The 22474-nt window shown below is 46.4% G+C and overlaps 1 protein-coding gene across 2 annotated transcripts in view; it reads right to left on the reverse strand.

Moving 5' to 3' along the window:
• The window catches only part of PIAS1 (protein inhibitor of activated STAT 1), a 42937-nt gene that overhangs the window by 5848 nt on the left and 14615 nt on the right, over positions 1 to 22474 (reverse strand). The window contains exons 1-13 of one of the 2 annotated variants that reach the window (XM_053272660.1): positions 22406 to 22427; positions 20870 to 21314; positions 11353 to 11437; positions 9257 to 9304; positions 7686 to 7776; positions 7051 to 7185; positions 4119 to 4224; positions 3287 to 3360; positions 2070 to 2230; positions 1717 to 1847; positions 1431 to 1608; positions 897 to 1039; positions 124 to 161 (exon numbers count right to left, since the gene is read on the reverse strand). In XM_053272660.1, coding sequence (XP_053128635.1) covers positions 124 to 161; positions 897 to 1039; positions 1431 to 1608; positions 1717 to 1847; positions 2070 to 2230; positions 3287 to 3360; positions 4119 to 4224; positions 7051 to 7185; positions 7686 to 7776; positions 9257 to 9304; positions 11353 to 11437; positions 20870 to 21311 — 1632 coding nt within the window. In that variant the 5' untranslated portion in view covers positions 21312 to 21314; positions 22406 to 22427. Of the gene's footprint in view, positions 1 to 123; positions 162 to 896; positions 1040 to 1430; positions 1609 to 1716; positions 1848 to 2069; positions 2231 to 3286; positions 3361 to 4118; positions 4225 to 7050; positions 7186 to 7685; positions 7777 to 9256; positions 9305 to 11352; positions 11438 to 20869; positions 21315 to 22405; positions 22428 to 22474 lie in introns of those variants that run through there. The other variant, XM_053272659.1, reaches the window with a different exon arrangement.

Genomic DNA, 22474 nt, shown 5'->3' on the forward strand with positions numbered 1-22474 from the left:
CTTCCGTTCTGGCTCCGTTATCAAGCTTTCCCACTCCAAGTCACTGGATCACAAGGAAACGCCGCCTCAGTGGAGCTCAAGCCAGTCCCCTGTCACCCGCTCATGCATCGTTTTCTCCCTTACCTGATTGTCTCCTGATAAGAAAGGAAAGAAGTCCAACCCTGCGAAAGCAAAATGAAGAGCGGGGAAAGAGACGTTCGCTTTCTCAAAAGCAACACCTTGTAAACAGCTTTAACCAGCAGTAACAACAACAACAACAACAGCAGCAGCAGCAGCAGCATAGCACCCAGGGCCTGACCAAAGTGCAGAATGGAGGTTTTCTCAGAGGTGGCAACTCATTAATGGATGGATTTGTAGTCTTGAGAATGTGTGTTTGATCCTGAAGTATGACATGTATATTTTGAAGGCTAGACCCGTCCCCTTTCAGGGCCAAACTAGACAAGCATCTCTGACCACCTAAGGCAGCGATCACACAGCTGCTTCCCTCGGATTGCGATGCAGCTGCAGAGGACGCCGATGCTGCTCCTGCCACAAGAGCAGCCAGAGGAGAAGGGGAAAGCAACCTCCACGTCCCCCAGTTATTTGTTTCTGTCCGAAGGACCAAGGGACTAGTACTTTTTCTCCTTCAGGGAGAAAAGTAGCTGGTTTGGGGCAAGAGCTCTTTCTAACAGACAAATGGCTAGCAGGACAGTGTTAAGCTCCGTCTCCCGCCATCCTGAGTCCTTCCCAAGATCCCAGCCTCCCTTTAAAGAGGACTGCAGGAACAAGGCTGGAGAAGACCTCTGGAGGTCAGAGCCAATAGTACTGAGTGGAGGGACAACAGGTCTGGCTCGCGATGTGGCAGCTCCACCTGTCCTACTTGTGTTCGGTTCAGCCAATGGGAAGCAGGAGCCTACCTTGGAGGTCGTAAGGCATGGGCGTCACGTGGAACGGATGCCTGTAGTCTTGTAGGAGTGAGGTGTTGATGTAGCTGGTGTCAACAGCTGGAAGGCTTGGGGTCCTCGAAACAGGAGAGGCTTGGTGCGGGAGAGTTAGCATGCTAAGAAGAAAAAGACGACAGCCACCACCACCACCACCACCGCAGAATTAGTAGCCTGAGCTTGAAAGCTTCCAGGGAGCTGGAGAAGGGCTGCAGCCCCTCCTGAAACCTCCCAGAGAGAAACCAGAGATGGTCAAAGCAGAGCCTATGATCTCTGCAGCCCTTCCGAGAAGAGACAGCTCTTTGGCTTCACCCCGAATGGCTAGTTGTTTGCTTGCAGCTAGATGTATTTTCTACAAGGGTCAAAAATGGTTCTTCTGGTCTCTCCCGCCCAACCAGTTCTCACACACACACACACCCCCCGTGCACGGCACCTTCTGCCTGCCATCCTGCCCCCGCCCCCTTCCACAGGATGGGCCGGGCTCTGCCAGCACCTCCTACGGCTCCCTACCTCTTATTGTTAATGGGTGACGAAGGGGACAGGGAAGGGCAGCTTCTCTTGGCAGACGGCTCCTCCTCCTCTTCCTCTGACGAGCTGTCGATGGTTAAGTCAATCACCTCGACTTTCTTATTTTTGTTTGATTGCTGATGAGAAGAGACCTGGTGATCCATGGAAGAACTTAAGCAGCCTAGGAAGACACCAGTCAGATGCTCAAGTCCCACTCCAGAAACAAAGCAGACATTAAGAGGAAGGCCAGTGAACCAAGTGCTTATAAAAAGATGTAAAAATCACCCACCTTCCACTCCGTTAAAAGATGCTGTCACCTCCTGTGCCTCTTTTTTTGCTCTCATAGGAGCCCAGGACCCGTCTTCCTTAAACTGAATTTCATCACAATCTGTGCAAAACTTCAAGATTTCCATAAACAACCTAAAAACAAAATATATATATTTTTTTTTTGCAAAGGGGGAGAAAACTCCTTAGGACAGGGGGCTGAAGACATGAACACAAGATGCGTATAGGCCCAGCTACATGCATAAGCAGCATCAGGAGCTAGCCATGCCATGACCCACCAGTAAGAGCTCAACCCCTTCCCAAGAAGGGCCAAGACCTTCTCCGACCACTGACTGCTTGGCTTCCCCAGTTACTCACCCATCAATGATGAGATGCTCATAGGGGGCTTTCTTGTCACAAACGGGGCAAACCCAGGTGGGCTTCTTCTCATTCATTTGAATATAGAGTGTGGCATCAAAACACTGCAAGTGCGAACAAGTCAGGGACCTGCAGGGGATGGCCAGCCGCATTTTCCCAAGCTTTCAAAAGGAAAAACAGCCCATGGTGAGTGATGGTGTTTTAATGTCAGAAATGCAGAATAATGCTTTACAAAGAGGCTGCCTCAAAGGAGAGGCATTTTTCAAAGCATGTTAACTCTAGATGAATTGGACAAAAGGCCCAACACAGCTTCCTTCCACTGCCTGCGTAAATAGCATTGCCCCACCTGCCCAAGGGCAGATACATCCCAGGAGGTTGGGTCAAGGCTGCAGCTGTAACAATGCCTGACATCTAAAGTCATTATTTCATCCAACTCCTGGGGCAAAACCTAGAAGCATTCTCAGAGCCTTGAACTTCACAGCTTTCATCTTTGAGCTACTGGTATTTGTCAATCGGAAGCCACTCGTTTCACATCTCTCACGCAGGATCATCACGGTGCAACTTATTACTAAGTGGGCCTGTGGTTGATCTCTCTCTGCCTCAACCTCCTGATCCCACCCCAACTTCAAGCACTGCCTGCAACAATCTGCTATCAAATATCAGGAGGAGGAGGAGGAGGAGGAGGAGATCAGCCAGCAGGGGGCACTATAGCTCTGCCTCCCACATTTACAATGGAGGCCTAACTCAAAGCATCTGAGCCATCCGGCCATCTCTTCTCTGCTGCCCTGAAGTCATAAGGAGATTTATAGAGAAATGTTTCCAACTCAGCGGAAGAGCGTTCTGTGAGGGGGAAATGAGCCCAAATCTGCAGCAGTGCTTCAGTCTGTGCAACGCTGTGCACAGGCTCTTTTCAAGGCCTCTTTATGGCCACATTTATAGCCCCAGACGTTTGTGCCCCCTGCGAGCTTCTCTTCCTGAATCTCCGTGCTGCTTGTTCTGCAAAGCAGCTCCCAGGCTGCAAGAAGCAAGCCTTCCATGAGGGCAAGAGCTCACACAGGGGCATCAGGACATTTCCTCTTTCTGCTCCCAGTTCTCCGGACCCGAGCCACACACAGCTGGCACCAGCCAACGTGGGGCTTTCGCTTCTGCTCAGACAGGCACTGTAGCCATAAATAGCCCGCATGAAAGAGAAGCCATTTTAGGGAAGTCACACTTACTGGACACAGAAGAGAAACTCTTAAACTGGTCGTAGCTATTTCACTGTCGGGATCTGCAGTTAGCTTCTCTTTGACTGCCAGAGAAAGGTGAAGGAAAACACAGAAACACCATCACAGACGTGTTCGAAAACACGTGGGAAACCAGGCTGGCCAGACGGCTGGTTCCGCAGCTGGGGAAACCCTCACTTACTGGGGTGGAGTCAACCAGACGGCTGAAAGCGGAAGGGCTGCTGCCCTAATGCAAGTCCCTAGATGGGCTAGCCAGCAGAAGAGGAAGGGAAGAGACACGTGTGCTGACCATTCCTCACGGGGTAACTGAGGACAAGGTAGACCAGCGGAGAGGCGGCCGGGGAGGGCACAAACTTCCCAGCGGCTGACAGGGGGCTGTAGAGACAGAGGGTGCTGGAAGCCCAGCCCCACACGGAGGTTTCATCGAGGGTGGAGCACACACAGACCCAGTGCAACCTCCCACCCTCAGGCCCAAGCCAGGGCAGTCCCTGAAATGAACCAGAGCATGACCCTCTCCAATTCAGGAGGCTTCATGTTCTGAGAGCGTTTCTTTCTCTGCTGAGGAGCAAGGCACAGATTCGGGCTCTCCTGCTGCAGTGCAGCTGTCAGGGCGTGTGTGTGTCCCCCTCGCATGCACCCTTTGCTCTGGGCACTCTGAAAACCTGCAGCCCCTGTAGCACGAGGGAGCAGCGGGCCTCGCTAGCTCCAGGAGAGCCAGCAACACTGGTCACTAGCACTGACCGCTTTGCCTGCATGAGGAACAAGTTATCAGCCCTCTCTCTCTGGATTTCTTACGCTAGGAACACCCATGTAGCAGACATACTTAGTGCTCGCGAATGATCTGGATTCCTTATGCCTTTTGCCCGCAACCTCTGCAGCAACACAGAAGACGAGAGCTGCTTGACCAGGTAGACAGCCATTGAATAATTCTGGGGGGACAAAGCAAGGAAAAAGCAGACTTAGCCCGGCCAGCCAGCAGGCACTTCATGCACCATTTCCAAACTCCTGTGCCTGGTTTTCGAGACCATACCAGCCACAGACAAGACACCTATGGATGGAGGCTCTGGGACAACTCTGGTTTGTGCCCACGGAATGGGCATGGCAGGGAACTTGGGAAATTCAATACAGATTTATTCCCCACCCACCCACCCCTGTGGACTACTGTGTTTACCCAAATAGAATAAACTCCAAATTTAAGATGTGGAGGTTAAATACAGGTTATACCTGCATTTACCCAGAAGGAACAGGACGCTGAATTTTAGATGACCCCTGATTGCCAACAAAGATCTTGGGGAAAAACCTAGTTTGGGATTCAGGTAAATGTAATAATTCAACCATTATGACCATTGGGGATAATCAACATGCACCTCACCCTTGCCAATCATCCAAAATCTACTGGCTGACTGAGTATAGCATGGCTGGGAACATCTGGCGCCCAGCAGCTATTGTGAAGGTGCCCGATGGCAAGCTGAGGTTCAGAAAGGCAAAATAAGGCACAACCATATTTTAATAGTGCCCAGTGAGTTTCAGCTGCCTTAATCAGGGACGTCTACAGCACATGTGCACACACGCTCACTCACAGCCATATCGTTAAAGAACAGAAGGGAACAAAACAAGTTGTCATGCTCATGTCTTACTGTTGCAATATATTCCAGACAGACAGACAAAAAGATTTTAAAAAATCAGTTAACTCATCAAGGAAAACACAAGGCAATTCCCCCAAATAAAACTTGAAATAGAGAGAAGAACAAGTTAAGTCTCTAGGATACCACATTTTAAGGATGTGTTTGAGAATGAGTTTCATGATGATTGTGGATAAGAAATTGGTAAATATAGGATATAGCCTTAAAAATCATTACAGTGCAATAACAGCACCTCAGCTTCTTGGTCCTTTTCTGTTATTGGGATGGCTCCCTCAGTCTTTGCACTGCAAAGTTTAAACAGAATTTGCATCTCTGCATGCTTTGCTCACAGCAGAAGTTCCACTGAAGAACTTCAAACAAGCCGTCTTTGCAAGTGGTTGGAGAGCTCATGTTTGTGTGGCTCTGCCTGAAAACCTCAAAATAAATTGAAAGCAGATGAGAGAGCCAGTGGGGTTTTGCTTCTCCCCACCCCCCACCTTTTTAACTGCTCCTGGGGCTAAAGCCCACTTAGAAGTGACTCCCTTTGATTTAAAAGCTTTGTGCTCTAAAAAAATTAAAAAAAAAAAGTCTCAAGATTCTGTCCAGCTCCACAGTTCTATGTTGAAAGGCTTAATAAATGAAATAATGAAATCGTTACCATTGCCTGCCAAACCCACCCCAGACATAATGAAGCCACTCCTTCCTCTCTTTATTCAGCACTGCTTGGTACGTTGTTATAATCCCGCCCCCCCCGCCCAATCAAACCTGTAGCAGGATGGAGCATGTTCATTTAATGCTTCAATTAGATCAAAAGATGACAGAGCTGCTAATTAACAGTGCAAAGTTATTTACTAACAGCTTGAATCTGCAGAGCAGATAACTTGCCCACAGCAAGTCTGGGGGAAAGCACATGTTGCAGAAGCCACAAGAGCAAGATCTTTCCTTTACCTGAAATTATTTATTTTATTTTATTATTTTATTTTATACTGATATCCTGCTCTTCCTCCAAGGAGCCCAGAGTGGTGTACATACTTAAGTTTCTCCTCACAACAACTCTGTGGTTAGGCTGAGAGAGCAGTGACTGGCCCAGAGTCACCCAGCAAGTCTCATGGCTGAAGGGGGAATTGAACTCGGGTCTCCCTGGTCCTAGTCCAGCACTCTAACCACTACACCATGTTGGCGTATCAGGTTGAAATCAGAAATCTGGCTTCTGAAAGTCCCAGAAAGAATGGTAAGGTGAGCAGCCTATAGAATTAGCAGCAAACTCCAGACAAGCAGCCCTGTTGCTCTGTTACACACAGCAGTCTTGCAGCTCCTTAAAGATTAACAGATTTAAGGCACCACCAAACTCTTTGCTTCTTAGAGCATTAGGATTTATTTAAGAAGCAAAACTTGTAGTGGTCCCTCCAACTCTTCAGATATCATCAGATACCCAGATATCATACCCAGATAACATCCAATACAATGGGGCTTTAAACTATCCAGAGTGAATAAGAAACCATTTCAGAACGGCCTTTTTCTTTGCTAGCATGGCCGATTGTAATCTTGGAAGGCCAGTCTTTGTGTCTCCTTATATCTGACTGATGGCCAGGAAAATCAGGATCAACAAAAGGAGGTACTTTTTTGCACAGCGTATCATTAACCTCTGGAATTCTCTGCCATGGGATGTGGTGATGGCCACCAGCTTGGATGGCATTAAAAAGGGGTTTGACAAATTCACATCTATCGGACACATCTATCAATGGTTACCCCTCCAGATGCAAAGGCAGGAGGACTCTGAATCCCAGTTGCAGGGGAGCAACAGCAGGAGAGAGGGCATGCCCTCAACTCCTGCCTGTAGGCTTCCCAGAGGTATCTGGTGTGCCACTGTGCGAAACAGGAGGCTGGACCGGATGGGCCTTCTTGAGCCAGATTCTGCCTGCTGTTCCTATGATCTTCTCACCGTTCTCCTACACAGAGACTCAACGGGAACGTCTTGACGAAACCATTGATACTCCATGGACAGCACCTGCGCAAGTGCGCGCGCACACACACCCCCTCACCGCAATGGCGCATCTGGTTTACAAGCTGGGGGCTCATGTGCCTTCTCCTCCCTACTAACCAGCCCTTGAACAAAGCCCATATGCTACTCACTCTTCCGATTTCTGCAGTCCATGAAACAACAATCGTGTTTGGTACGGTCGTGGACAAGCGCACAAGTGAGGTGATGTTGACTGGTCTGCTCGGTCGCTTTGGTTCAACCCCGTTTTTGGTTGGTGGAAGATAGCCCTGCACACGTCGCCATTACGACAAGACAAAAGACACAAAGCACACTTTCATCCTTGAATCGCCCCTCTCTAGGGAGGGAACCGAGGTGGCGATAAAGATCTGACCAACGCCAAGGCTCAGTATCTCCCTGCCCACGACTCCTGCTTCCCCACCAGCACCCTCCACCCAGGAGGAAGGAACAAGACTGACAGAGAGGAAACAAAACCATAACAGAGTGCACACTCCTTGCCCTTGCTAATATGTTCCAAACCCCAATCCATATATTAATCCATATGAATGCACAAACAGCCACTGAAAGAGGAAGAGAGGCCATACCAGAGCTGACTTTTTCTGTACGTCCTCACCTGCTGAATCTTTGTACCTCAAGGGCACCTCTAACACTCAGGCTAGGCTTCTGTTCAGCCCACTACCAATTCTATAGTCCACGCTCTCCCCTCCCCGCCCCCCAAAACTTCATGTCTTTGTTTAAGGCTGCACTTCTGGTTTCTGGAAATACTCACAGGAAGGCTACATGGTTTCCCATTAACTTTCACACAAAGGTTTGGTGGAAAGTGATCTTCCTGTGGACAACTGGTTTCAGATAAACAAAACCTGGGAGACAAGAGGAAAAGTTTGGTCACACTGTAAACGTGGAATTCTATGCAAGGACTTGAGGGGTGTCAAATGACTTGTGTGTGTGGTCTCTAGACACATCACAAGCCTCTTGGAGCACACAGCTTTCTACATGGACAGTGTATGTGGTACAACAAACAGGCAACCACTGACACTGAGGAAGGCATTGGGCCATATGGCTGTGCATACTGGGCTCCAGGGCAGAAGAAAATTAAGCTATGGGCCAAAAGGTGCAGTATAATACACAGTACTTGCCTTAGGTAATCCAGCAAAATCTATCTATACAAATCTTATTTTACAAACATTTGCCAAGGGTCTGCTCTGAATTCATTATCTCAAAAACGGGAACTTGAGAGCACAAGCTGAGATGGCAACAGGAGCAGAAGCATGAAACATGGCAGAAGTTTGTATGTAGAGAACCCAAGACTGGGGCCTACAGAAAGAGGAAAGGCCTTTCCCCTCCTTTCCTGCTCTTAAGCAGAAACTAAACACTTTTGTGTAAACTGCCTTTTAACATCTTGCTGACCCAACTGCACCTGGCTTTTATTTATTTCCTGTTGCTGATCTGTGGTGTTAATGTTTTATATTTTTATTTTTTGTAGCCTTTTGTAAGCTACTTCTATTTAATAAAATTATAAAATAGGCAAATGCCAATTTTATAATTATTTTCTGAACTATTGTAATGCTGCATCAACGTCTTTTTATATTTTTAATTTTTTTAAAAGGCTTTTGTAAGCTGCTTCTATTTAATAAAGAAGTGGGGGGTGGGAGGTGGGCAGCTCAAATAAATCAGGAGCTGGCAAGGTGAGGAAGGAGAGGGAAGTCCCAAGAGCAACTCATTTGGTGCTACCAAGGAGGCAAACAAGGACAAGGTATCGTTCTGGAAGCTTGGGGCCAATTTAAAATGAAGTAGATGACAAGATCTGTATTGAAATTATTTGGAGATCAGACTGAGGAAGCACCCAAAACTTTGCAATAGCGCTGCAAGTCTTACTTGCACATTCCCATATCCTGATATTTTATCATCAGTCTCGTTTGCAATATGTGGTCACTAAGAGTCGACACTGACTTGACAGCACTTAATCAATCAATCTCATTTGCACATTCCAGCATCATCAGCAATTTATCCCTGTATTCTGTTCATTGTACCATTACTCACTGTTTTTACATTGTTCAGTATTTTGCTATATATTTTTTCTGTTATCTTTGATATTGCAATATACCTTTACATACATTAGGTACTTTGACTTGTGTTCTATACCAATTTGAAATGGGCCAGTAGGTTGCATCAGCACACTCAGGAGCACATACAGTCTCTTCTCGGCAGGAAGGCACAAATGTGTACATGTGTACCTGTACTCCTTCAGCAGGTAAGGATGGAATTAATCAGGGCAGAAGCCACAAACTCCTCTGCCAAAGGCAAGCCAAGGACTAGGACTAGGTTGCAGAAAAAGCATACCTTAACTGGACCTGCACCGTGAAGTCACATTTGGTTCCGGAGATGTCCCTAGCAAAGAAAAAAGGGGCTGATTAAAGGTGGCCCACTTCAACACCAACACACAGAGTTTGAACATTTCAGGCTTGGAAAACAAAACGACAATGGATATTTATATACCGCTTTTCAACAAAAATTTCCCAAAGCAGTTTACACAGATATATGTACTCTCTCTCGGGCAGGTTCCAGATGGTGTCCCTTGGAGACTGTTTTTCAAAATCTGAGTTTTTGTATGGTGTCCCTCGGGACTCCATGTTGTCTCCAATGTTTAACATCTACATGAAACCACTGAGAGAGATCATCAGGGGATTTGGTGCTGGTAAATAAAGAAAGCCACCACTTTAAAAAGGTGCCTCTTTGCTCATCACCTGCCTATGCTGATGCATTGCCCAGCCAAGCACATCAGCCTAGGCAGGAACTAAGTCTATCTGACAGGATGATACCTTCCTGTCCATTCTCACACTCACAAGCTCTACAGCACTCCCCTTCACATCAGCAGACCTCTCACACCACCAGAATTTGAGATCATCCAAGGACACCAACTGGCAGTTGATTTAGGACAGGCAAAAGACGACCTTCACACAAAGCAGAATCACTGCACGGAATTTGCAAACATGTTGCAGTTGCGGCCACGAGCTTCAATTAGACTCTCCTCCACTCTTTTGCCCATCAATAATCACAAGCGCTCCGTCTTCACAGGCAGGATATGCCACTGAAGACATAGCACTGGGGAGTGGCAGCAAGAGAAGCCTGCTGCCTTCACTTGGGTGTGGAGACAGACTCTCGGTCCCTTTCAGCTGGGCTCTGCTTGTGTTCACTGACAAGGCACCTCTGCAACTTACATCATGTGGCCAATTATGCAAGCGTAACACAGAACAGGAATCCCATAAAGCATCACAGCCAGCTTTAGGCCGATGCTCATTTATTGAATCTGGCAGAGCTCCACAAGCTTGAGGATAACAAACTGATGCATTTTCCTGGGCTGCTTTGGGAGAGACAAGACTCGGATCCCACCACAGGCAAGAGATGCCTGGGATCTGCCTTGGTTACCTGCACCCACCTGCCACCAGCACCCTCAAGGTCCACCTGTATAGCAAAACTGGTGGATCTTGCTCCTGGATCCAAAGCTCTCTCTGGTTTCTCAGGCTGAGGCCGTAGCCAGGAGTGCTTTTTATCAGCTTCGGCCAATACATCAGCTACGCCCAATTCGGGAGGTAAATGACCTTAGAACATTGGTGCATATACTGGTAACCCCCAGGCTCGACTACTGTAATGCACTCTACACAGGGCTGCAGGCAGATTAGTCCCTGGGACAACGTGAAGGGACCATATACCACCAATTCTGAAAGAACTGCACTGGCTGTTGATGTTTCCATCAAATACAAAGTGCTGGTTATTACCAATAAAGCCCTCAACAGCTTGGGTCCAGAGTACCTAAAGATAGCGCCTTCTTTGTCATGAATCCAGCCACCTATTAAGATCATCTAGGGAGGTCCAGTTACGGTTGCCACTGGCTTGTTTGGTGGTGTCTCAGAACCAGACCTTCTCTGTGGCTGCCCCAGGGCTTTGGAATATGCTCCCTGTCGAAATAATGGCATCTCCATCTCTGTTTAAGATCCCCAAGACGCCTTTTTCCTCAGGCTTTTAACTGAAATTAATTTTAAATTGTTTGTTTTTATCCTACGAAATTGTTTTAACTTTTCTATGAAATTGTTGTGTTTTCACTCTGTTTTATATTTGTTGTTTTAAGTTGTGTACACCACCTAAAGATACACATATCAGGTGTTATATAAATAAATAATTTATCATCATCATCATCATCATCTCCTCGTTCGCATTCCTGCCACTGGACCCTCCTGAGCCCACCTCACCATGAGTGCCAACACACACACACACACACACACACACACACACACACACACACCACACTTGGTCTGGGATCCTACAATAGGTTTCACACACACACAAACACAAACACACTTTGAAACATAGCTTTGCAGGCATATATTAGAATTTGGAGACATTACATCAAAAAGTGTTCAGAGGTCACAAGCACTTACATGGAACTGCTGATCTGCTGCACTTGCTGTGGAGTCAGGGCAAACGCAAAGCAGGTTTCTCGAAAGCGCTGGCTATTATCTGATGCTATGGAAGAGAGGAGATTGAGTGTGCATGCAAGCAACCCCCACAGACATTTCATTCCAACAAGACCAGGATGGATCATTCTGCCCATTCCTTTTGGAAAACACAGATGCGTTCACCACGCCCACATGTGAACATCCATGAAGAGTTCATGCCTGACCTGTGCTACACCTCCAGTTACACCGGAGGTGTTCTTTAGAGCTGGTACAACTCCAGTACAGAAGCCCGCTTCAGAATTGACCTTCTAAGCCCCTGGAGTGAGCTGATGCACCCAGCCATTCAGAAAGAGACACCTGACAGTGTGCCTTATGCTACTATAACTTTGTTAGTCTTTAAGGTGCCATAGGATTGTACGGTTTCTGCTGCAACAGACTAACACCACTACTCATCTGGAAGAAATTAAAGTACAGATTTTAAGAATTGCACTGATGAGCTTCTGGAGGAAGCAGAGGTTTGAAAGGAGGCTCTAATCCAAAATAGCCAATTCTGTCTGGGTGCCATTGGACGGGCATGCCAGTCAATGGCCAGGTCAAAGACTGTCAACTGGTGGCTACTTATTAAGGAGCATGGTCAAATACTTGTATTGTGAAGTATTCGAAGCCAAGAATACTACTGGGTTGGTGGGAAGTTTCCCTTTATCAAAAAATTCAGCATGTCGCAACTTGTTAGCACGTGCAGGAGTGAGCCTGCTTGCCCACCTCAACTGCAGCAGTCCGGGGCAAACGTAGCATCAGAGCAAAGCGCCTCCTACTGGCTACCTGCTATAGCGGCCGCCATCTCCAAATAGGAAGAGAAATGTGGAACAAAGGTCTAGCGACTGTCCTAGTCAGTGGGACAAGGTTCTGGGGACTGCCCATGACTCCATTTTGCTTGCCTGCTGCAGGAACCAGGAAGTACCTTCTCCATGTCTGGCTCCAGCTATCTGCTCTCTAATCAGGTCTGAAGAATAGCCGCTGTTGAAAAAACCCAATGAATTGTTCACATTTACAGAGGCCTTGCTTCGTATTGGTAAAATGTACAATTCAACACAATTTCTAAAAGACGCACTTTGAAATCATCACAGTGAATTTGTTTTTGTCATCACTATTAGTATCAAATCTGTTGACTGTTCACTTTGTTGATCTAGTACAATTGATGCTTTAAATACCTGACTAGTGGATTGACTGACTCTTTTGTGATCTGTAACAGTCTAGATAGCAACTCTTAACACCAGCATTTATTTTAAAACTATCCATTTCTTAAACTGTGTTCTTCCCAATTACACATTTTAAACTGCTTAAATCCTATGACTTCTGATGTCAACACTGCCTGGTTCAGAGTATAAAAGCTTATTAACTCATTTACAGGGCCTCTCTAATCCGGAGTCTTTTTTATTTAGTGCGAAGCTTTAAGTATATATTCATCTGTTCCAATACCTGTTATATCAAGTGTTATATCAATATCAAGTGTTTCTAGTACAAAATGATGAAGCAGCAGCTATGGAAGGAATGGACTAGGTAACATCAGGCAAGAGAATTTAAATTAAGACTGCAAAAAAAGGCACCACAGGAAAAGCTAGAGTTTCACTTCCCATTTCTGAGCTAGCTTTGAGTGCAATATAAACACCAAAACATCACAAAATACTCTTAGTACTTAAACATGAGCTCTTGCCAGTTCTGCAACTTTATATACTAAACACATCACCAGCCTAAACAACCTGCACACATCAAGTCAATATACCAATGCCAAATTGCAGGTATTGGACTACAACTTCCATCATCCCCTACCATAATGGTCAAAGAGATTATGGGAGCTGTAGTCCAACAAAATCTGAGGACCCAAGGTTGAGAACCCCTGCTTTAGACAGCGCCAGACTGAGAAGCTGCACCATTTAAAAGGAACCGAAAGCAAAAATAGCCTTCCTGGTCGTAAGGGAAACAATTTAGAGTAAGACAAATATATAACCAAAAATATGTTACCCACCAAGATGGAAGCTAGCCAGGAATCTAGAACCAAAACAATTCCCCCTGAGAAAACAACTGAAACCCTTTTATAGCAGCAGCAGCAGCAACAGAGATCCTGACCCAGTTATTGCTTGTCCTTCAACACTGCAGACTACTGACTTATAAAAATACACGATTTATAAGGTTTGTTTGGGAAGAAAGAGTTGGGCTCCTATCATTTCATGATTTGTCCAGACAGAAGTATCCATATTTTTATTTAGAACCTTTGTCGCCCATCTTTCCCTCCAGAGCATGGGCTAAGTACAATGATCCCATTTCATCACAACAGCCTTGCAAGGTAGTTTAGGCTGAGTGATGCTGACCTACCCAAGATCACCCAGGGACCTTCATGGCTGAGGGGCATTTGAGTCCGCACCTCCCTAGGCACAAGCCCACTTTACCTGGCACACCAACCTGGTTCTCCTTTTTAGGCACAAGATAAACACACACACAGCGCTGCAGGTTCAATTTGCTAATGTTCTTGGTCAAGAGTGGGTGTTGGGAGAGAAGCCGTATGTAAAAGGTATGTAAGTTATGCACATTTTGTATTAGGGTTAGAAGATGCACGTAGAGCTACAAGAGAAAGGTGTTTGACTGCTAATTATGCTGCTGGGAGGTTTTTGTTTTTATAAGGGAAAGAAGGTCTCTCTGCCACCGCTAGATGAAGCTAGGCTGGATGCCTGTATTTCCTCCAGCTTTAAAAAGACACACACATTAATATATCACCACCACCACCACCCCACTTGGTAGTAGCCAGTGGCTAAATATAGCAGCTCAGTCTTTCTCCAGAAAAATATTCCTTGCTGTGTTGGAAAAAGCTCCCCTCAAATACCGATTCAGGAATGTTCTCCCACTGCCTCTGATGAACCGGCTGGGCGACTCCAGACGCTCCACACCATTTCAATGGCCATCAGATCAATTTATTAGTAAAGAATGCCTTCCATCTTCCCTGGCAAATTGGCCCTTGCTAAATAATTAAGACCTTACTGAGATGAGCAAGGATAAAACGCGCCTTGAAGGAGCGATTCACAGGAGAAGGACAATAAACTCTGGCTTATTTGAAACGACTAAACATCTTGCCCAAATTGACATACTGTATACAATTTCCTGAGAAAAATATTTATCTCTCACAGAAGTGTATGTAAAACCAACTACAGCACCACATTACAGCAGCAAACTATTAAGGCGTGGTGCATTTATTTTATTTTGCTCTACTCTCCCTTCTGGAGAGGGAAATACAATCTTGCAAGAATTCTGACCCACATGGCCTGGACCCAAGACTTGTGGCACCCTCAGATAAAGGCCCACACGCAGTCTGTAACACACCTATAACGACACCTATAAAGACATAAAAAACCAGCAATGGCCTCAGATCAGAGTTCCCTGTAACAGGGATTGCCAGAGGATGTTGACTACAACTCCCATAGTCCCCAGCCAAAGGCCACTGCAGCTGGAGATGCTGGGAGTTGTAGTCAACAATATCTGGGAATCTCTGTTGCAGGGAATTCAGATACTTGCTAACTGCCCCAAAGCATGGATGATAATGGGCAAACTAGTGAAGACACCACCACCCCGCCTTTCATTCTCTAACAATATATAAAGAAAGATTATGCCTTTGAGTGGTTGTTGACTCCTGGCGACCACAGAGCTATGTGGTTTTCTTGGTAGAATACAGGAATGGTTTACCATTCCCTTCTTCCCGCACAGTATGAGAGGATGCCTTTGCTGTTGTCACTGAAGTGAGCATCCGCCTCCAGCACCTTCCTATATCGCTGCTGCCTGATATAGTACCAGCGGGAATTCGAACCGGCAACCTTCTGCTTGTTAGTCAAGCATTTCCCTGCTGCGCCACGTAAGGTGACGGCTGCCCAATATAGGCCACTACAAATATATATATTTACTAGGCAGAGTCTGGGGAGCACACGGGTGGGGACTCGAACTAACAGCCTCTTGCTCCCTAGGCCAGCTGATTCCCCACTGCACCACTGCAGCTGATATATCTCATTTCTCATAACATATAAGCCAGCTTAAACCCCTGCCTTGGTTCCTTTCCACTCATTCCGCCATCTCTTTTGGACTGTGCATCCTTCTTGGGAAAAGGGGCCAGGAACAAATGTCATGGGCCCATGAGAAGGGCTGGCAACCGACTGGAATCCCGGCTGTCTCAGCAGCATGAAGCCAGAGCTAGTTCCCAACTGCAGATTTGTGAATCCACAAAAGGCAATGACTCCCACATCTGCCTGGAGGACACGGCGATTCATTCCTGAGGATATCAATGCCACAGCAGAGTCTACTGGAAAGCAGCCGCAGGCAGCGCAAGCACTCGATAGCTTTAGTACTCCGCAGTCTTGTGTTAATACTGAGGTTCCCGGGATTTAATTTAAAGCTAGCAGTCTCTAGCTGCCCTCTGTTGGTGCTTGCCGCCAGACCTGGGGGAGCAGCAGGCTCACTCTCTTGTGTGCTGGGGCTTGGAGAAGACGAAAGGAAAGACTCCTGCAGCCCCTTGCCTTCTCCCAAGAGCGGCACGCGCGCAAAATCAGCCTCGGCCTCCCTCTCCCAAGCCCTCTGGGACACACAGGAGGCTCATGGAGAAGCACAGCTCTCGCGCGCTGGGATGCGGAGAAGAAGCAGCAGCACAAGGTGACTCTGAATGTTTCTGACCTTCTCCAAACTCCCGCATGGGCTGCAAGATCTCTGCAAGCAAGGAAGTGGGGTTGGTACATCCCTGACAGGTCTCAAGCTGGGGACGAAGTGGCTGATCAGGGCTGAACCAATTTCTAGATTGAGAAGACACAGGAGATCAAGCAAGCTAGGCAACAATGGAGAGGAAGAGGTCTTTGGACAAAAGGAGGTGGAAACTGAGCAATCAGCCAGAGCACAAAATGCTAATGTGTTCATTTGAACTTCAGAGCTGAAACTGAAACACATGCCAACCAAGAATAAAACACGATGCGTTCCAAGTTTTCCCAACCCCTAGTGAGGGAATAACCATTACATTAATCATTACATTGCCGATTTTTCAAGAGAGTGTTTCTCAGTTCCTCCAAAAAAAACTGGTTGCGCAAAGCTATGGACTTGTCTACCAATTTTAAAAAGCAGTTGTAGTCCAAACATTCCTAGCTTTTAACTACAGATAAATGCTATTTTGGCAGGGTCTGGTAGCTAACCAATTTCCAGTAGCAGGAAGGCCTGACTTTCTTACTTCTTGCTCTGTAGAGGCAAAGGAAGGGTATTCTTTCGTACCCACTAGTGAGTCTTACCGGGGGGGGGGTCACCTCCGAGCCATGCCAAAGATGCATCCCAGCACCAAGACCCAGCCTGCTGCCATTTTGAAAGAGGCACGCTCCCCGTGTTGCTACTCCTGAGGCGGAGCCTGCCCCAGCTGCCACGCTCATGGGCCTTGAGTTTCAGGTTATCGGGTGAGCCCAGGCTCCTTAGGATTTGAAACTAAAATCTGAATTCCAGAACACACATTATGCTGCAAACAAATTCGGTCTGCCAGGAACAGGATGTGAATGACATGATGATCCTAAGTGCCCTGTTCCTCAGAAGCATTTCGTATTAGCCACTCTAAGGGATAAGAAGCTGGGCAAAGGTGACCAAACTTGTCTAACCCAACGGGACCTGTTGTCACTTGCCTGTTCTCATCTCTTTCAACTGCTCGATCTCTCAGGTTTGCCTGCAATTCTGGAATGCTTTTGTATTTGTAACTTTAAGACTTATTTTTACAGTTAATCTGACCAACACACAACCCAAAAGTCAGGTCAGCTGCACCTGACACTTGAAAGTTTCATGTTGCACATTAGTAGACATGGCTTGTTAACCAGGACTGGGGAAAACAGCAGGTACCTTATTGACCATCTGCTTGGAAATCTGAAAACATTCTTCAGGGTAAAAAACAACAACCCCTGAACACAGACACATTAAAAAAAAAAAACCAAAACCTTAAACACAAAAATCCTTCTACAAAAAGCCTACAAGGAAATGATTTTCATTGTCAGTGAGGAGCATTCTCCAACCTCATGAAACCCTGCCGCATTATGCATGTAACAAGAGAAGCCCGCTTTAGGCCCAGAGGCAGGTCGGCCCATGTTTTTACTGAACTGGAATACAGCCGACTGGGTTTTGCTCTAACTTTGCTATGGTTAAGGAAGCCTGTGGAGCAGCTGTGTCCCAGATACTATGGTCCACCGAGCCAGGATCATATACCTTGACTTCATTAGAAAAAACAGGCCCTTCAATAGCTCTCTTGGGCCAGAAGGAGTGTAAATCCCTCCAAGTTAGTTGCAGTCAACTCCACCACAGCCTTCTTATCAAGAGCAGTGCTGGGCAGGAGGAGGGAAAGTCAGGAGGCGTTTGATACTGCAAATGTTTTAAGGGTAAAGTATGAAGCCAGGACTAGGAGGAAATTAATTCTGTGCCCACACTTAGAAAGACAACTGGAGGCTTTTGTGCCTCTGTGTCCAAAGACAACTATAGTCATCAGAAGAGGCGGGTGTTTGAGTGAAGACAAATGTGAATAAGAAGACCTGCCATCCTCGTAGCATACATTGACACGGTGTGCCTCAAAGTATCGGGACAGACACTACACCCTACTCCTCAAGTAGATTCTATACCTTGCTGCTCCTCTCAGACGAAACCCCCACCATCACACACATACAATACTGCAAAGTTCTGTGCTGCAGTACGTAGAATCCACAGGGCCATGACTGCGCCCACCTAGAGGGACCGTGGGCTGAGCCTACAAAATTCCCTCTTAGCCTCAGCTCTCACAAAATCTACTGTAACCTGCTTTTAATTTTTCTTATGTACCTTTAAACACTCTTATTTTAAAAGAACTCTTACACACAGAGCTCTTCTGGCCCACTGTTTACAAGAATGCAGACTTGTCTCTCATAGACAGTCTCAGTTCTATTTTAAATTCTATATTCTAACTTTTAAAAATTTTCTTCCACCTTATTACTACCCTACACTTTTATAGCTTCATAACTGTAGTTTTATATTTTATATTGTACCAAAAATTGCAAAAATTGCTCAGGGTGGTTTACACAGAGAAATAATAAATAAATAAGATGGATCCCTGTCCCCCAAAGGCTCACAATCTCAAAAGAAACACAAGACAGACACCAGCAACAGTCACTGGAGGTCCTGTGCTGGGGGTGGAGAGGGCCAGTTACTCTCCCCCTGCTAAATAAAGAGAATCACCACGTTAAAAGGTGCCTCTTTGCCAAGTTAGCAGGGTTTAGACCTTATTCTGGTCTAAGTCTGAAATAAAGGAATTATTATATTTTTACACTACACCATATGCTCTTCAAGTCATCCAAGAAGAGAACAAAGTTCTCTGTCCCATCTATCCTCAAGAGCACATCCTAATCTACATGAACACAGACTTCCTAAATCATCAATGATTATGATCTCCAAACTTGTGTTTAAAAGCCAGTGTGGTGTAGTGGTTAGAGTGATGCACTAAGAGTAGAAAATCCAGGTTTTGGTTCTCTGTTCAGCCATGAAGCACAGTGCGGGACTTTGGGCCAGTCAACACCTCCAAGTCAAACCCATGTCACAGGGATAAGGGTACATTATCCTCAAATGTAAGAATAAGAATGGTGACTGGGCAATATACTTGAGTATATTGCCCCAAGCTACTTGAAGGAAGTGATAAGATTATCATCATTTTTAAAACTCAGAAGCAAAACTGGGTGGCTATAATACAAGCAAATACTTGAGAAAAAGAACGGTATTATATAAACATCATTTAATTCCACTGACAAAAAGAAAATCTATAACCTGCAGGTGATGAGGACGACATGGGATCCATCTCTAAAGTGGCAGGGAGCCAACTCTTCTGGATCTCTCACACAAGCCACCAAGACTGCTAGCATGAAAGGAGTGCGGGAATTGGAGTTCCTCTTGGACTACAAAGGGGCTTGAAGAAATAGCCTGAGACCCTGCAGGGCTGGCTGTGATCCAGACCGGAATCACAGTTACAAGTGCCTAGAATTTACATCAGCCATTTTGAAGAGGGAACAAGAGTAGAAAAAATAAATGTTGAGCACGCTCCAAATACAAAGTGTTTCAGGCCTTTTTGAGACCGACAACTTCGAGCTAGCCTCAGCCGTTAACAGAACTGCTCATCGATTATTCTGAGCAGGCGCTTCAGCCAAGGCAGCGCTTACACTCTAACTGGTGTTGTGGGGACCCAGTATTAACCCTAAGACAGCCCCCTCTGCTTTGTTTCTGAGAAACACTGTCTTCCAGGCTTGAGACCACCGCATGAGATCTGGACTGCCCGCATTAGTACAGATGACCAGCATCTCCCAAGTCAATCACTTTCTCCATGTAATCATTCTGTCTTGTGCCTTTGGAAGGGAGTTCTGTCATCACATGGCTCAGATTTTATTACCACCACCCAGTCCTGGTCAGGAGCACATAACCACCACCAGCCATCAATTTCTGGTTGCTATTGGCAACAGGGAAGTTGAGTGCCCTGAGAGGAGAAAACCGAAAGGGCTGGTACAGTCTCTTCTCACCAGCACATCAATGAGGACACTTGTGGCAGGCTCCCTATCAGCCTTGAGCAGGCTTAATAAAACACACACACACACACACACACACACACGGAAGGCCACAAAAGCAATGGGGAGCATCTCCCATCCGCAGGCTCCTGCAGCCTCTCGTACATTATCCGGAACCTGCACAGGCTCTTCCAATAGCTTGGAGGGACGGGCTGCCCCCTGGAGATCTGCAAAACGTCCCAGTAACAGTTGTGCCTGATACACTGTGGAGAACTGCTGAGAGATGGACAGACCATCAATCTAACTCTGAACAGAAAACCTGGGTATCAGGAAAACATGAGCGGGGGTGGGGGGGGAGTCAGGGGCAAAACTGCCTAGAACAATTTGCCTGGGAATTATTCAGAGGATAATTCAATCTCCAGGAATGAGGATTGCAACTCAGTGCTCTCCCAGTGACCCATGGACCAGAATGGGAAGCTTTTGTCAACTGGAAGTGTGTGTATTGGGGAGAGGGGGCCTTTCAAGCCATTGACGTGCCACAAATGACTAGTGTCAAAAATAACTAGTGTCACAGAGGGCTAGTAAAATATGTTTGTAAGCTTGAAATGTGAGTGGGCTTATTTGCAAGGCAAAAAACCCACACTCGACTCCATTAATTAACATCCTTTAAAAGACCTACAGAATGATCTCATACAGATCTATGGCGAAGGCTGTTTCGTGAAATTTAGCCGGGCCGGTTCCCAAGGAAGTTGCATCCTTCATCCCTGTTGCAAAGGGCTCCTTTCCCCCTCATCAGTGAGTCATTCTACCAAAGGCTGGCTAGAGCAGGCTACAGGACTGTACGTTTGCATTCCCAGGCAGCAGCAAAGCCTGACCTTGACACAAGTGCCTCCCATCTAACTCTGGCATTTGCAAAGGTGACAGCGCCAGGATCTTACCTAGACTGGTGGGTTTTATCAGTTCATCCAACAAGTCATAGAAGGGTAACTTCTGAAGCTTGATGTCTGGATGGACAGGGTGGAGTGCTGAGGTAAGGTGAGGCAATTCCAGTTCGTGTTTAGGTCCCAGGAGAGAAACGGGGAGCAATGGAGACGTGGCAGGGTGGCCGTCATAAGCAAGCTGTGGAATGGTGGATGGCGACAACGTGGCGGGCAGGGAACTCGAGTGTACGCTAGGGAGGGACAAGTCTGCAGGCGTCATGATCTTCTGGGGGAAGCGACGCCGGTAAAGTTCTTTGATTTTCATCTGGACAGCAGGGCTGCAGCCGGCCTTCAACAAGTGCAGGGCTTTCGTCAGGAGTTCGTGCTTGCGGCCGTGTTTGTTTCTTCCTGCGTAACCCAGAAGAACCTGCAGCTCAGAAACTCGGAGGCTCATCACCATTTGCTTGAAGAAAAAGAAGAAGAAGAAGGGAATATTATTTCCATAGCACCCACAGCATGCATGACGTGTTGCAGAGTGACCTAAGCAGAAGATAGGGCCCTGCTCCCAAGCCTCAATTTAGAAGGGGAGGAAGAGGCCAAGGTAAAGAGATGAATACAAGGAAAGGCAGACTTAATAAGCCTATCCATACTTCGGCTTCATTTGGGCTGTGGATGAGGATACTCAACAGGTAAGCCCTTGAAAGCCGGAGTCTGAAGCGGGTGTGGAGGCAGCACCAGGGAGATGTTCTAAGAAGTTCTAGATAAAAAGGCAGAACAATCTAATTTCATTTGTTTCAAATTGGTATATTATCTCTGTAAACTATCCTATAATAGTGAACATATCACTTACAATGCAATATATGTAATAGTAGGAAGGTAGTTCACTGAAGGAAATCCTGAAATAAGTAATAACCCAAGCATCTTGAAAGGACCAAGTTCAGTTCCGCTATCAATACCTTGGCAGAGCAGCTACTTCGTTGCCTAAGACATCATGCCAACAATAGGCTCAATGCTCTTGACCAAAGCATTGTTACTTCCCCCCATGACTCCATGTCCCTCCAAAACCTTTAGCTGGAAAGATTAGGTGGAGATTTCATAGGATAGATGAAAACACCCATATAACAAGATACAAGTCAGACAATGTCTCTGCAATATGCATAGTGAACATAGATTCACAGCTTGGACTCCAAAGACTGCTTCAGTTTAAGAAGGATCACATTAAGAACCGGTATACTGCCATGCCCCACAGGTCACCAGTTTCCAAAGGACACCTGGCAGAATCCAAAAGCATGGCAAAGTCTTCCTCAGCGGGGAAGTCAACAAACAGCCTTGCCTATCATCAGGAATTGCTGGGAGAAGAGAGAGTAGTTTTATCCTGGAGCTAGCAGAAAGGTATACAAAATGCACACAGAAGTATGCATTACCAAGTTCAGTTCCGCTATTAATACCTTGGCAGAGCAGCTACTTCGTTGCCTAAGACATCATGCCAACAATAGGCTCAATGCTCTTGACCAAAGCATTGTTACTTCCCCCCATGACTCCATTTTACTCTACCTTAAGACTGCACAGCGCATCACAGCTACATAGGACTGGAGCTGTCAAAAGATGGAAACGTTACTACAA

The sequence above is a fragment of the Hemicordylus capensis genome, chromosome 10 (assembly GCF_027244095.1).
Source record: "Hemicordylus capensis ecotype Gifberg chromosome 10, rHemCap1.1.pri, whole genome shotgun sequence".
Lineage (NCBI taxonomy): Eukaryota > Metazoa > Chordata > Lepidosauria > Squamata > Cordylidae > Hemicordylus > Hemicordylus capensis.